At 31.9% G+C, this 13796-nt stretch overlaps 1 protein-coding gene across 3 annotated transcripts in view; it reads left to right on the top strand.

Annotated features, from left to right (window-relative positions):
- Nucleotides 1–13796, top strand: part of LOC125064845 (kinase D-interacting substrate of 220 kDa B) — a 48755-nt gene that overhangs the window by 15800 nt on the left and 19159 nt on the right. Inside the window, exon 1 of one of the 3 annotated variants that reach the window (XM_047672113.1) lies at nt 12518–13185. The exons of 1 other annotated variant lie outside the window; for it this stretch is intronic. In XM_047672113.1, the coding sequence (XP_047528069.1) occupies nt 12682–13185 (504 nt within the window). In that variant the 5' untranslated portion in view covers nt 12518–12681. Of the gene's footprint in view, nt 1–12517; nt 13186–13796 lie in introns of those variants that run through there. One more of the 3 variants, XM_047672114.1, reaches the window with a different exon arrangement.

Raw genomic sequence — 13796 nt, 5'->3', positions numbered from 1 at the left:
GATTTATACACTAATTGTTTCATATAAATATAGTTTCCAATAATCGAATAAAAAATGATTCATTTTCTTTGAAAAATAACGGTAGTAGCGTCACGCTTATACTGTATACATTCACGCGCCTATTGCTTGCGATGAATCGAAGACAAATGTGTGATTTTACAAATGCAGAACATGAAATAGATAAGATTATGATGTGTCCCGAATACGAACAGTGTCCTCTGAAGGTTAATAGCTAATGTATACGTATAACTTTCCTGTTTTACGGCTGTTTTAGACGATAAACACAAATTTTCCACGAATCACAAACGAGGTCGTATTTGCCTACAGGTAGTATAAATGTTTCTTATGAACTGTTATTATTAGTCAAGAGCATTGTTGTTGATTTCTTCGTTTATATTGACATAGTTTAACAAGTATGATAGTCTTTTATTGTGGCGGAAATAGCCTTAAAACATATAACATTTTGCCTTCGCTATTTAATGTTGCACTCCAATAAATCCCATGTACCTTGTGAAGAGATGGCCTTGGAATAAACGAGTTGCAATTGATTCTTGTTTCAATATATAAACGTTGTATTTATAATATAAAAACACTTTATAATTATAATAGAGAAACTGTCGTTTTTTGAAAGGTTATCAAAGCTGCAGACCGAGGTTCTTCGTGCAGTTCTGATGAAATCGTTAGTAGAAACTCGGTGTTGGAAGTTGGTAATATTTACCATTCCTTGCCTCGGAAAAACAAAAACTCTCCGGCCGTGTCCACCGGATCATGGCAATGAGGGAATAGAGGGCGTATCTGTGTTTGTGCAAACACAACACACACACTATAATATCTCCTGCGTAGTTCGCTATTCTCTGCCGTGAATAGCAACTATGGTCGAAATCGATCGAGGATATGAATATTTAATTGAAATACAAAACATTGAAGATTAATATTGTCCTTTTTAGAATGTATATATATATATATATATATGAATGTATTCATCTTATTTAAAAAGTTCGGTGTATCAACAAGCATAAACTAGTAATCCTAGCTATCGCCACAATCGTGTGAGTGAATTATGACTCCTCGTTGCGCGATTTCTTAATTAAGGGGCACGGCTTCCAAACAGTCTTGCAATCGGTGGAATGACGCCAAGATAACTTTGTAAATTATCTCATAACAATTGTAACTTAGGAATGATCGACCTCGAATTATATGTTACTATAAGTCATACAAGATTTATAAAATAATAATTAATAAAAGTTCCGTAGTCGGAAAAATATCTCAACCAGCACGATATTTTTTTTTTATCACACGGCTATCTGTGAAACAATGACTTCGATCTTATCACGCTTTGATACTTTGTCATGTCTATTATTAAGACTCATAAATCAGTGACTTTCAATGGTTCTTGATATTGATAGACGATAGGTCGTTCCTTATCGCAGTTGATTGAAATTCGTAACCTTGTTTTAATTATATACCTACGTGTTAAGTTTTTATTAAATAGTAAAGAGCCGATTGAAAATATTGTTGATTGCATAGTAGCTACGTATTGTCGACTTTGGTTTTTATGTTATTTCTATTAAACAAATCATAAAATCTCAATCCCATATCAAATACAGTAAAGAACCCAAAAATGTGCCCCTGTTGGGCAAAGGCTCTGTATGTAGGAGATAGTTTGGAGCATTTTACCAAGATGATCCTACGGGTTGTGATATAATACCTTCCTTTTTTAATCATATATCACAACCCGTAGGATAATATGTCAACAGTTAGACATCTATAGGTTGCTTTATACTTAATTGAATGAAAATTAAAAAACTATTCAGTACTGGCCTTGATACGACAAAAACCCGTCGACCTATTTTAAATGCAGCTTTGAATTTCCCTAATTCTGTATTTTACGAGTACGTCCTACAAAGTTAATTTTGAAATTGCAAAATTTCAATTTAACTTAATACCTGGACATTTCCTAAAATTAACAATATTTACGTAATTATCGTATTTATAAAATCTGTTCTTCTAGATATGGCTATTGATTGGAAATTATGTGAAGCATTATGTTATTATAAGAATGAATAGGTGTCACATCTCACGTGTATTTTCTTTAGCTCTATTTATATCCCTGCAATAAAATGTCTGCGATCCCCAGATACAATAGTTTGCACATGATGACGCTAATTATTTATCTTCACATGTCATGTATACAAAACATGTATAAAAATATAAATATCAATTGTTTTATAGTTTGACAATAAATAAGATAAAACATGATTTTTTTATTTGATTAATTTAAATAATCATTTATGAATTAGATAATTATGTATACATGTTAATTACTTTATTCTGTATTTATTAATTAGGATTTGTTATAATAATTTGTCAAAACTACGATTTACAAAACAAATACTGCGGTATTTAGTTTTTAAGTTTGTTTTTGTAGATAAGACTTTTGAATCGCAGCGTTATTGCTTTCAACACTAATTTTCGAAAATGATTGAGGTATTTACCTTAGTTAAAAAAATTTTAAATGTACAAATAAGTTTTGGTAATATTATTTTATAATAATAATTTCTCAAAATTACTACTACCAAACTGCATAAATATCAGTTATTTTGATAGCGTAACAGACGAACATACAGAGTTACTTTATCATAAAATTAGTAATGATTTCGTAATAAGTTACATAAATTATGATACGTGTCTGGACGGCACACGAAGTGAGTAGGTATATGAGAGGAAGTTTGAAAGTAGTACGAATGATACTTCGAGTGATACTTCACGAGTTCGCGACATAAACACTGAAAGGATTATCGATCGCAGATAATCATGATATAGGTATGTCATGTTACAAGTGTTAGGTGTAATATTTAATAGCTAAAAGGCAAGACCGAAAGAGTGCCTCCATCCTCTTTGTTACTGTGTGGGCGATGACGTCTACAAGAAAGTAGTGATTTATACAACTGAAGAATAGGATAGAGACATATGAAAAGAAAGAGACAGTACACCGATCACAAATTTTACAAATTAAACACTTAACAGTATTTTGTACTAATAACAAGAATAGAGTTATCCGCGTACGAGTGTTTAAAACTTATTCCACATCGATTTTTTGCGCCTTTTAGCTTAGAATGTAATAGGTATATTATAAATACATCTTGCTTTATAGCAATTTCGTGACAAAAAATATAATAATAAAAGTTTTTTTTACATTACCAATAAAATATAAATAAAGTAGTTATATGACTTTTTATGATAAAGTGCACATTTTTATTGGGCATCCACCCATACTGGCTTTGTTAGCGACAACCGCCATCTGTTTGTATTGACGCGGGCTACCTGTACCTGCCCGCCTGCGCAGGCAACAACTCGCTAGCGGTTTCAAATGGGTGTTATTGTTGCTGTTAAAAGAATTAGTTTTGCTTTTTATTTATTCTGTATAATAATATCATCATAGTATATGAAAAGACAAAACAGTACAGTACCTTACTCTCCTTTTTTATGTTTGGTAGTTATTGACGTATATGTGTGTAACAATAAAAAAAAAAATAGAAATAAGTATAGACAAAAATGTTCGATATATTTAAATTTATTTGTTTACCTTAAATTTTCAACTATAAATACGCTCGAATTTCGATCACCGGACGTTCTCTAGTATATAGAAAAACAACTTAAACAAGTTTAATAATCACAACAATATAACGATATGCGCTATTGACATATAATTTGGCGGTAACAGTACAGTTTTGGCGGTACAGAGGGCGGCATGTGTGGCGCTTTTATATTTTATGAAAACCCCCAAAATCACCCTTTTAATATACGACTCCTCGTATACTGTAATAAAATGTAACTTTACACAATTGCAGGTTAGCCTTAATTTTTATCACTTGTTTATTGTTGACACCCGTTATGTTAGATCGCAAAAATTAAAATTTAATTTAAAAAATCGGCACGCGTGTTATCAATAAAACTTATCAATTTTTAATATTTGTAATTCAATGCGCGAAGCAGAGCCAGCTCGGTTGCAGTAAAGCTTTTTAATTGTTTCAATGTGTGTGAAACTAAAATGTGAGACCAAATGTGTTTATAAGTCAATGTGGGTCACGTCTTCCAAGAAGACGACTAGCTCGAAATCCAGCGTAGATCAGTAATAATATAAAATATAAAACGCCCAAATTTATTAAAGCAGAATGTTTAAAAAGGCACCGGCCACTGTGAGCCCGTGGATTTTGGTAAATTAAATAAAAAACATATATTTGTAATTCGAAATTCAAAAACTAAAAATATCTTGAATTTATTACCTAGGCATACTGATAAGAATTAACCGCGTTATTATTAACATCATTCCTTAAACCGCTCGGTCCTGTCCCTAGATCAGATTCGAGACGAGGCTCGGCAATGTTGTGGACCCTATTGCCGCTGCTTTGTTTCCCATTTCTCAGCCATAACTCCGTCATAACCTTCCTCTATCTACTCTCACTTCGGTTTATCATTTAAATTTGATTAGTTATTTTCATAATTTAAAAAAAAAACTAATGATAGTAAGTTTAAAGGAAAATTAAATTATAAATTGGCACTATTCATTGTATCACATAAAATATAGTTATTAAAAAATATGATTATGATATAATCATATTTTTAAAAACTACATTTTCATTTATTTATGGACACTTAACCCCACGGGCATGAGTTACGGAAGCATATCCAATTTAACCGTCAGGAAATTGTTAATTTGGTGTCAACGTAGGTAAACGACTTTGTTTAATAGTTAACAGAGTTATAAAATGGATATCTCTTTAAAATAATAATAAATAAGATAAACATTGCGTATTTTTTGTAGTTTTTTTTTAAATTTTAATTTTATTCATAACCAGCGACCCGAGATACTTCACAATTTCAATTTAATTTAAAAAAATGAGAATTGCGCTTAGCAAGGAAATATGAAGTAGGTATATGTATTTTATAACGTTCGTTTATTTATTTGTTTATAAAAATATGACACATGAGAAATATTATAAAAATTGGTTTAAGTCGTAATTTTACTGTGAAACAGGTCAAAATTTGACCACGTCTTATGGAATGAAATTTAGGAAATTTTAACTACAAAAATTTCAAAATAATATTGTTACATATTTTTTGCGTTCGTTCCAAAGCGAAGAATTAAAAAAATAATAATAAAAGAACAAGTTAATATCTTCTTAAGTATTCATTCGAATGATAAGATGTAAAAGACGAAGTTAATCTGTATTAAATGTCCTGGGTAACTAAAATATTTATTTGCATAAAAAATACTTATGATGATAGTTTTTTTACTAATCTGTAATAGATAAATTTAATTAAATGATTATTATATTATTGAACATTGTTTTAAAGTATACTTTAAGGTAAACCTTATGATAACCATTAAATAAAACTTTTAATAAAACACTTCAGCGATTTGTACTAAATATTTACAATAGGTACATTTCGCCGTTTTTCGCTCTTTCTACTTGAGAAAACTATCGAAATCCGTTGAGTTGCTAAGAAGAAGTAAGCGGAGTTACAGACAGAAATTTTAAGCGACTTTGTTATATACTATTTACTTATTATTATATAGATTAAGGTAGGTAATAGTCTTTAATAAATCATCGGTCTTTGTTGGAACAAAGTTCTTCAACACGATTTACAATAGAGTGAACTGGCAGAAATCGTCACATAATGAAAAAGCCTCATCCCCCTCCAGGCGACCTTTCCAACTCTTTCTTTTTCTCTCTGACCTCTTTTAGTATCACGGTTTTATAAAACATTATTTTAAGTTATTTTTTGGTATCGTTTTAATTCTTCTCGGCTTTTTTAATAACAATTCTATGTCTTGTCATTTAATTATTCTAGCGTTGTTCATTTATTTAATTGTTACTGATATGTATTACATAGTAGTGTTGCATATCGATAGTCCACTATCGATAGACTATCGATAGACTATCTGTAGTTAAGGTGTTAGCGATAGTATCAATAACCTATCGATAGTATTGCAAAAACCATTACTTTTAACCTAAACTATATATATACTATCGATAGTTTTGGACTATTGTCCAAAACTATCGATACTATCGATAGTATCAATAGTATCGCTGCTACCAATAGTATTGGTAACAGAGAGCTAGCGATACTATCGATAGTATTGCCGTAATCAATAGTATTGCTATATAGATACATAGCGTACTTCGTTTTAACCGGGTATCCTTCGAGATATTTTATTTTCACTTTTTATATCCTCTGTGTTTCTTAATTTTAATTTCATTTAGATATTCAACTCTTCATAAACTCATATCGTAATTTTTTATCGGCAATCTATTTTATATTTTATTTACGTAAAGAAACCGTTACCAACTATTTTACTTTCACCAATATACAACACAAAAGCTGAAGTATTTTTTAGGATATATACTTATGAAATAAAGTAGCTAGTAACGCCATCTGCATGCATTATGCGTTATTAAAATATCTTTCAGGTGTAGAATGCTCGAATCAACATCGTTCGATAATGAATAATTTAGTATAAACATTCGCCAATAGATGGCGTTGTGTTATTTATAATAATTGTTCGTGCGTTTCATCTCATTACAATACATAGGAATCATTTTAAAAATAAATTCAACTTTTCAAGATTTCCCATGAAAGCTTTTAATATATATGTTTTTTTTAAATTAAGTAATCGTTTTAATGATAGTTAACGAAAATAACTTAAAGTATCGTTACTACATCTAAATAATTATCAATTTATTTTTTGCCACAATAATTAGCTTTTATAAAACACTTTTATTTAATTAATGTAATTTTTTAAACGTTATATTATAAACACACACACATTTTAAACACGTTAAAATTCAATATTATAGGCACGCATCCAACACGCATTAACACTGCCTACGTGTAGGACTCTGCAAATAAAGTGATAACTGTGATAAGCACTCCTGTTTAATTTAATAATATTACTTCAATCAATTCTTATCAATACAAGTGGCACGTCGGTGGCCGCAGGACCGAATCACTTGTTGTAAGCCCGTCATATATGTTTTTATTATGCTTACCCACGTTTATTAAAATGTATAAGTTTATTATTTTAAGTGATTGTATTGCGAGTTGACATACAAGTGAAGAGTGAAAGTGATAATGTTTTAAACAAAATTATGTGAAATGTCTGCTTGGATGGATAGGGTAGCGGCCTCTTCTTCATCAGATTCTGCCGAGAGGCGTCCTATCGTCCTCCCATTTAGAGTACCGAGGAGTTATGGAAGCGTGTTTCCATATTACAGATTCATGAGAGATGCGTTAAGCGAAACAATAACCAATGAGGTGATTGTGTATTTATTTGTTCTATAAAGCATATAATTGTATTGTGTTTAAGTGTTCATGCGTAAAGCGTTTTAATATTATTAGTTTGAAACTGATATTGATGTTGTAAAATTCTTAAAAACACTTAGAGGATAACGTGTTTCAGTTGGAAATTGTTACATTACGTAGTATCCCCTTTTTTAATGAATTTTCGTAAGTAATATGATTTTTTTTTAAATATAAGATTTCCAAATATAAATGCTTAGTTTAAAACGCAAGTCAAATTAACATTCTCACTGGTCAATATTACAAGTTTCCAACTTATTTTTGACATTTTGTTTTAAAGATCATATGAAATTTTTTTTAATTAACTTTTATAGTTTTTCTTAAAGTTTATCTCCAAAATATCATTAAAGTGTGAAAATAATTTATTAATGCGTACCTTATAATTTATAAATACCGGAATACGCTGTGATAAAAAACAGTAACAGCCCATAAATTTTCCATTGCTTTACAGTTGACGAGGCCTCTCTCCTCTTGAGCTTGGCTAAGTGGAGCTTATTCCAGTGGAATAACCCCTCTAAATTACTCTACTGGGATACAAGACCGTGGGTTCAAATCTTGTTAGATCTTCAGTTTCTTAATGTAACTTGCATTTTTGCTCGAAATTTAAAATTCACAAAATAAGTCAGTGATATACTTGTACTTATTACACAGGGTTATTGGTAATTCGACGTATTCTCGTTAGGAGGTGATAGGGGTGATTATTTGCGATAATTTTAACCCCCATATGCATGATGCAGAATTGAACCATTTTTGAGCTATAACGTTTTGTAGAATTTTTCAAAATAAGTCAAAAATGCAACTTAAAAAATTTATTAAAAAAAAAAAATATCAATTAAAATCTATTTTTTTCTTCTGATTTATAAAAACGAATAAACACTGGTTATTCGTCAATATTAAAACAATAATAATCGTTCCAAATTTAAAAATGCGAGACGGAAAAAGATATTATTTCAATATTTTTTTGATATTTTTTCTCCATAAATGCCTTAAGAACAAAAAAAATCATTATGAAACTTATGTTATGAGACCTTAGTTTCGTGATGTGTAAAAGCCACGCAATATATATATATATATATATATATATATATATTATTTCCTTTTTTTTAAGGGGCATGCATTGCATCATTCTTTAAATTAATCTAATAACTCAAATTTAATATTTAGCACATCAAGAATCCTTACTTAATATTTATTATAAATGCGAATGTAGCTCAGCTATCTCTTCACGCTTAAACCGCTGAACCGATTTAGATGAATTTTGGTAAGGAGATATTTCCGAGTCTCGCGGAAGAAAAAAAGGTTATATTGTAGGTTTGTATTACAGAAATCCTCCCTTTAGGTTGTAAAAAGTGGGTGGAGGTATGTATGGGGCGAATCATTATTTGATTCATTTTAATATAACTTTTCGGTTGCTTAGACGATTTTTGAGAAAAAAACTTTGTATATGATGTGAAGTTTTATCATTCCGCGCGTGTATAGCCGCGGGTTCAGATAGTAATAACTGACGAAGGTGTCGCGCCGAAAGCGCATTAATATATTTTTAAATTCGACACAGATGCATTAGCAGCTGGCAGTGCCAATATATGTGAAGTAAATAACTTTTTTTAACATTAGAAGCATACAAAAATACTACTAACTCAATAATAAAAATAAGGTCACTCGAGTCAGTTTTTTGTTCACTTTATAAATGTTTCCTGAGTAAGCAACAATTTTTGACAAGAATAAATTAAAATTACTGTTTTGTTTAGTTTGTTAATGCCTCTTCTGTTGTAATCACAATTTATAATCCGCCATGCATTATCCACTACGGTGTCCCACTTTGACATAACGAATACGCGTGACTGAATTTATTTCGATTCATGTCGGTTTCATTGTTATAGTGCCTAACATTATGTTACTTCAAACCATAAAATGTATTCATTGTAACCATTTTATTTAACTACTATAATATGTATTATGAGTCTAATTAAATCATTAATTAATATGAATAATTAGTTAACTAATCATTAAAATAAGTAATGATTAATGAATTTAATTTCCTTTTTAAATTATTGAAACGTACACGGTGAAAGATGGAAAATAAGCAACTAAGTACTACTTAGTTAACAGGATGATCGCCTATAACCTGTTGCTACCGTGTAATTGTATCTGGGCATGAATCCTCACTAGCGTTTATTTTAACGGATAATGGCATTGAAATTCATAAGAGCTAACTATGTAATCAGTTCACCGAGGTTTAACGGTAAACTATATTATCTTATAATATTTTATGGGCCGCGAGTAAATTATGGTGCAAGAAAACATCCGATTATCAGATAAACCCTTTTTGTTTAAAGAAAACGATTTTATCCGACATTAAACAATCCGAGTTTACCGAGCCACCGTATAAAAGTTAGAAATATCCAGTAGCATGTTCACTGTGTTTTGTCGTAACTATCGAATAGGAAATGAAAAATTATTCGTATACTATATATGTGATTCATGTAAGTTTAAAATAGCTTCAAGCGATTAATGACTGATGACACTTGGACGAAATGCTACGTGCGGCTTCTTTTATACGGACTTATGGACAGGTACAATGAAATTATTTTATTTTTCACAATACTTTGTGTTTGGTAATTATATTATAGATTTATTTACTCAAGAAGGCGCGCCCTTCTACCTTAAATTATTATCGGCGTGCATACTGACGCATGCCGATAATAACGCGAGTAAGGACTCAGAGTTAAGGCAGCAAAAAAATAACATATTTGATTATATTTGTTATTTTATTACAACTCCGATAAGTTTACGTGGTGAATAAATCTTGGTATACTGATATTAAAAAATAAAAAGCTTTACGCTTCAATTATGAAGAAGTCCACCATTACATCAATTAAAACAAAGTTTTATCGTAATTTTGAAATCATATATGAGCTTGTCAGAAAACGTATTTATTGCTGCTTGTTACACTGGCATAAATGAGTAATGACGTCTCCTATATATATATATATTATATATGTACTAATATGTATATGAGCGATCGCGTCAGGTATATTTACAGTAACTGACGCCATTATTAATGACGTATAATTATTAGCCTCGGTTATCTTCCCAACTGGAACGTTGCCCTCCAGAATTTTAATATAGAATGTTTTTATAAATCTTACAAACAAATATTCTTAATTATTAATAGTGCAGAAAAAAGTATTCGTTTAAAAAAAATATTGCTATTGTATCGTGTAAAAATGTTGCTATTTTGATTATCATTTAGGCGACCGTTTTTTTATGGAGACACAACTGTTATTCAATTAACTTTGTATGTCGTTTCCTTTTTGTATTCGACGATGTTATCGAGAGCATTTTTGAACACTAAAATTTTCCTGGCAATTTAAAGTCTCAAAAGTATATCTTTAGAATTAATTTGATAGTTTTTTACAAATATTTCTTACTACATCACAATTATTTTATTTAAAAAATAAAAATGCGTGCCTGACGTAATATATACTGTATTCATCTATAATTATATTACGACTTTATATTAAACATAGGTAAATAGACTTTATAATAATATATATTATAAATAAATGAGCCGAGATGGCCCAGTGGTTAGAACGCGTGCATCTTAACCGATGATTTCGGGTTCAAACCCAGGCAAGCACCACTGAAATTTCATGTGCTTAATTTGTGTTTATAATTCATCTCGTGCTCGGCGGTGAAGGAAAACATCGTGAGGAAACCTGCATGTGTCTAATTTCAACGAAATTCTACCACATGTGTATTCCGCCAACCCGCATTGGAGCAGCGTGGTGGAATATGCTCCAAACCTTCTCCTCAAAGGGAGAGGAGGCCTTTATCCCAGCAGTGGGACATTTACGGGCTGCTAATGCAAAAAAATATTATAAATATTTACACATGTTTTAATTGCATGCAAAAATTGAATTATAAATATGAAAATTCTGACAGTCATTTATTATTAATAGTACCCAAATATTAAATATTAATTACTTCCTTTTACGTATTTACAAAGGTTAACCTAACTACCGAATCGTAGTTTCATGTTTAGGATAATTATTTTGAAATAAAACAGTGTTTTAACTTTTAACATTTCGATATATTTTAACTAACCTACGTAATGTAAATGATACATTTATATTTGTAAATGGCGATGGATACTTTTCTCAGCTAAAATTATATTTGGCCTTATAGTTATTAATATGCAACTTATATATTTTGTTTTTTATTTGGTAATGTCAGATTAATGAGTAATATATAATTTTTATGTTTTATAGATGTTTATGCCAATAATTTTATCCTTATACACAACACGATTAGTCGAAGAACGTAATAGGCACACATTTCCAGACGAGCGGTCACAGCATGGCGCTCGACTGGGCGGAATCCTGTAACCCCGTTATTCTTTTTACCTTCGCATGCGTTGCGGATCTTCACCTTCAATCCTTTTTGCTTTTGCTCTCTGATACCACTAACTAGATCTCACGAACTGGTTATTACGAACACAATGAGTATGAAGTAAGCGATGATTCTTACAGCATCGTTATGATAAAGTACGTTGACTTTAATTGATTCAAGTTCAATCGAAATTTCAATAATTATTTAACCTCTCACATAACATAGGCTTATATTTATCGTAGCTCAGGAATGCGGAACGATATGCCGGACACTGTTTTACATCATTTTTAATTAGCATTATTTTGTATATATATTGTTATTTGATGTATAAACTTAATTTAATTGAAAAAAATAACGTGTTTTTTGCGCAATCACGCTTATTTAGAATACAACATTTTCCTCTCAGCAGTTCACCGTAGGCTAACCCGTTTTGTTTTCTTTAAACATGACGTAGTGTTTCCTTTATAACAAAAAAACTATTTCATTCACATTATGATCTTTAGATTCCGTAAAAAATCTATACATGATATTTAAAAAACCTAGAGAACAACAGCGTCGGTGGGGAGGGCTTTGACTCGGGCACTGGTATCAATCTCATAGTCGACTGTCGACTCACCGACACACTGTGCCCGGACACCGAGCGACATGCTACCCTCGGAGCGAGCCGTCCATCGCACCGCCTCCGCGATCTTCAAACGTCTTTCTTTAAGAACCTACAGTACCTATTCTTTAGTACGTATCCGTCGCGTTCATTCATTGCATCCGCCCTCCGCCCGCCCTCACTACGTTGCTCTCTAAATAGTATCCGCCCATCGTGATCACGCGAGACAGTCCGAGTTCCCCACGCGGCTTAGTCACGACGCTCGCAAATCTGTCACTGGACGTTTTGCTGCGCGCTCATAGTATTATGTGTACCGCCGCGATATGTCCCGTATGCCCGAACTGCCTACACCATCAAACACCGATAATAATGAATACGTACATATCCGCTGCCTTATTGCAAATATACACAAGCCGCGAAATGTGTCCAGGCCACCAGCGTTACCAGATTCGCTCCAGGAGGTGGCTCAAGAGTCAGCCTCATCGTCGGATACTGACCGCAGTCAATCAGATTCAATGCGATCAGATAAATCTGATAAGCCCGATGTAGCCGAACTGGACAAACCGGAAGAGGGCCCTGCAACACAGCGAGCTAAAAGTAACAGCTTCGCGGGTGCAATGTTGGCGCCGCCGCTTCTGCATAAGCTCCGACGGCCTTCATTTATGCATCTGCAAATTGGCAGTGGCAACGAACACATAGGCCCCTTGTCTGCAGGCCCACACCTCAACGTGCCTCGGTTTACCGTCACGGCGCCGCCAGGAGAACATCGCCGGTTCAGTCATGGGTTCCCATTCCATGGTTTCGCTCTCCGTCGACACTCAAATACGGTCTGCGCTGAAATCATTACTAGTGTTGTGCCTTCCAATTAATAACAACACTGAGTGGCTGTGTTTGATAAACACAACATCCTTGTATCTACTAACTTGTGCATGTTTTGTTATTTTATGTCTCATTCATTTTTTTTAAAAGAAAATCATTTAAGACCAATATTCAATCTGATAAATATAAAATACAAATGATTTTATACTCAGTAGATACTTATCTGAACGAGTATTTTGCGTTGATATATAAGGATTTGTATTAAGTTATTTGTAACATATATATATCAAATGTAGATTAGCGTATCAGTCCGAATACATAATTAATATGAGGATATAAATACTAATAAAACGTCATTTCAGCCTGTAAACACTATTGTGTAGTTTATGGAATTGCCTTGTGATATCTCTCTTTATCATTATATCTATAATTTGTATTCATTACATACATTCTGAGCTGTAGTGTGCAAACGTTAACAAGTTCTCGAGTATTTTACTTGAAATAAATTAATTAACTCCTGAAATTGATAAGTGTTGTGGCCATGTTACGTTGGAGCTTGCAAGCGACTGAGGTGTTATTTTAATCAATGCATATAATAGACTATTATTACTCAATGTTA

This window comes from Vanessa atalanta, chromosome 6 (genome assembly GCF_905147765.1).
Source record: "Vanessa atalanta chromosome 6, ilVanAtal1.2, whole genome shotgun sequence".
NCBI classification, from domain to species: domain Eukaryota; kingdom Metazoa; phylum Arthropoda; class Insecta; order Lepidoptera; family Nymphalidae; genus Vanessa; species Vanessa atalanta.
This window is presented reverse-complemented; position numbering and strand designations above follow the sequence as displayed.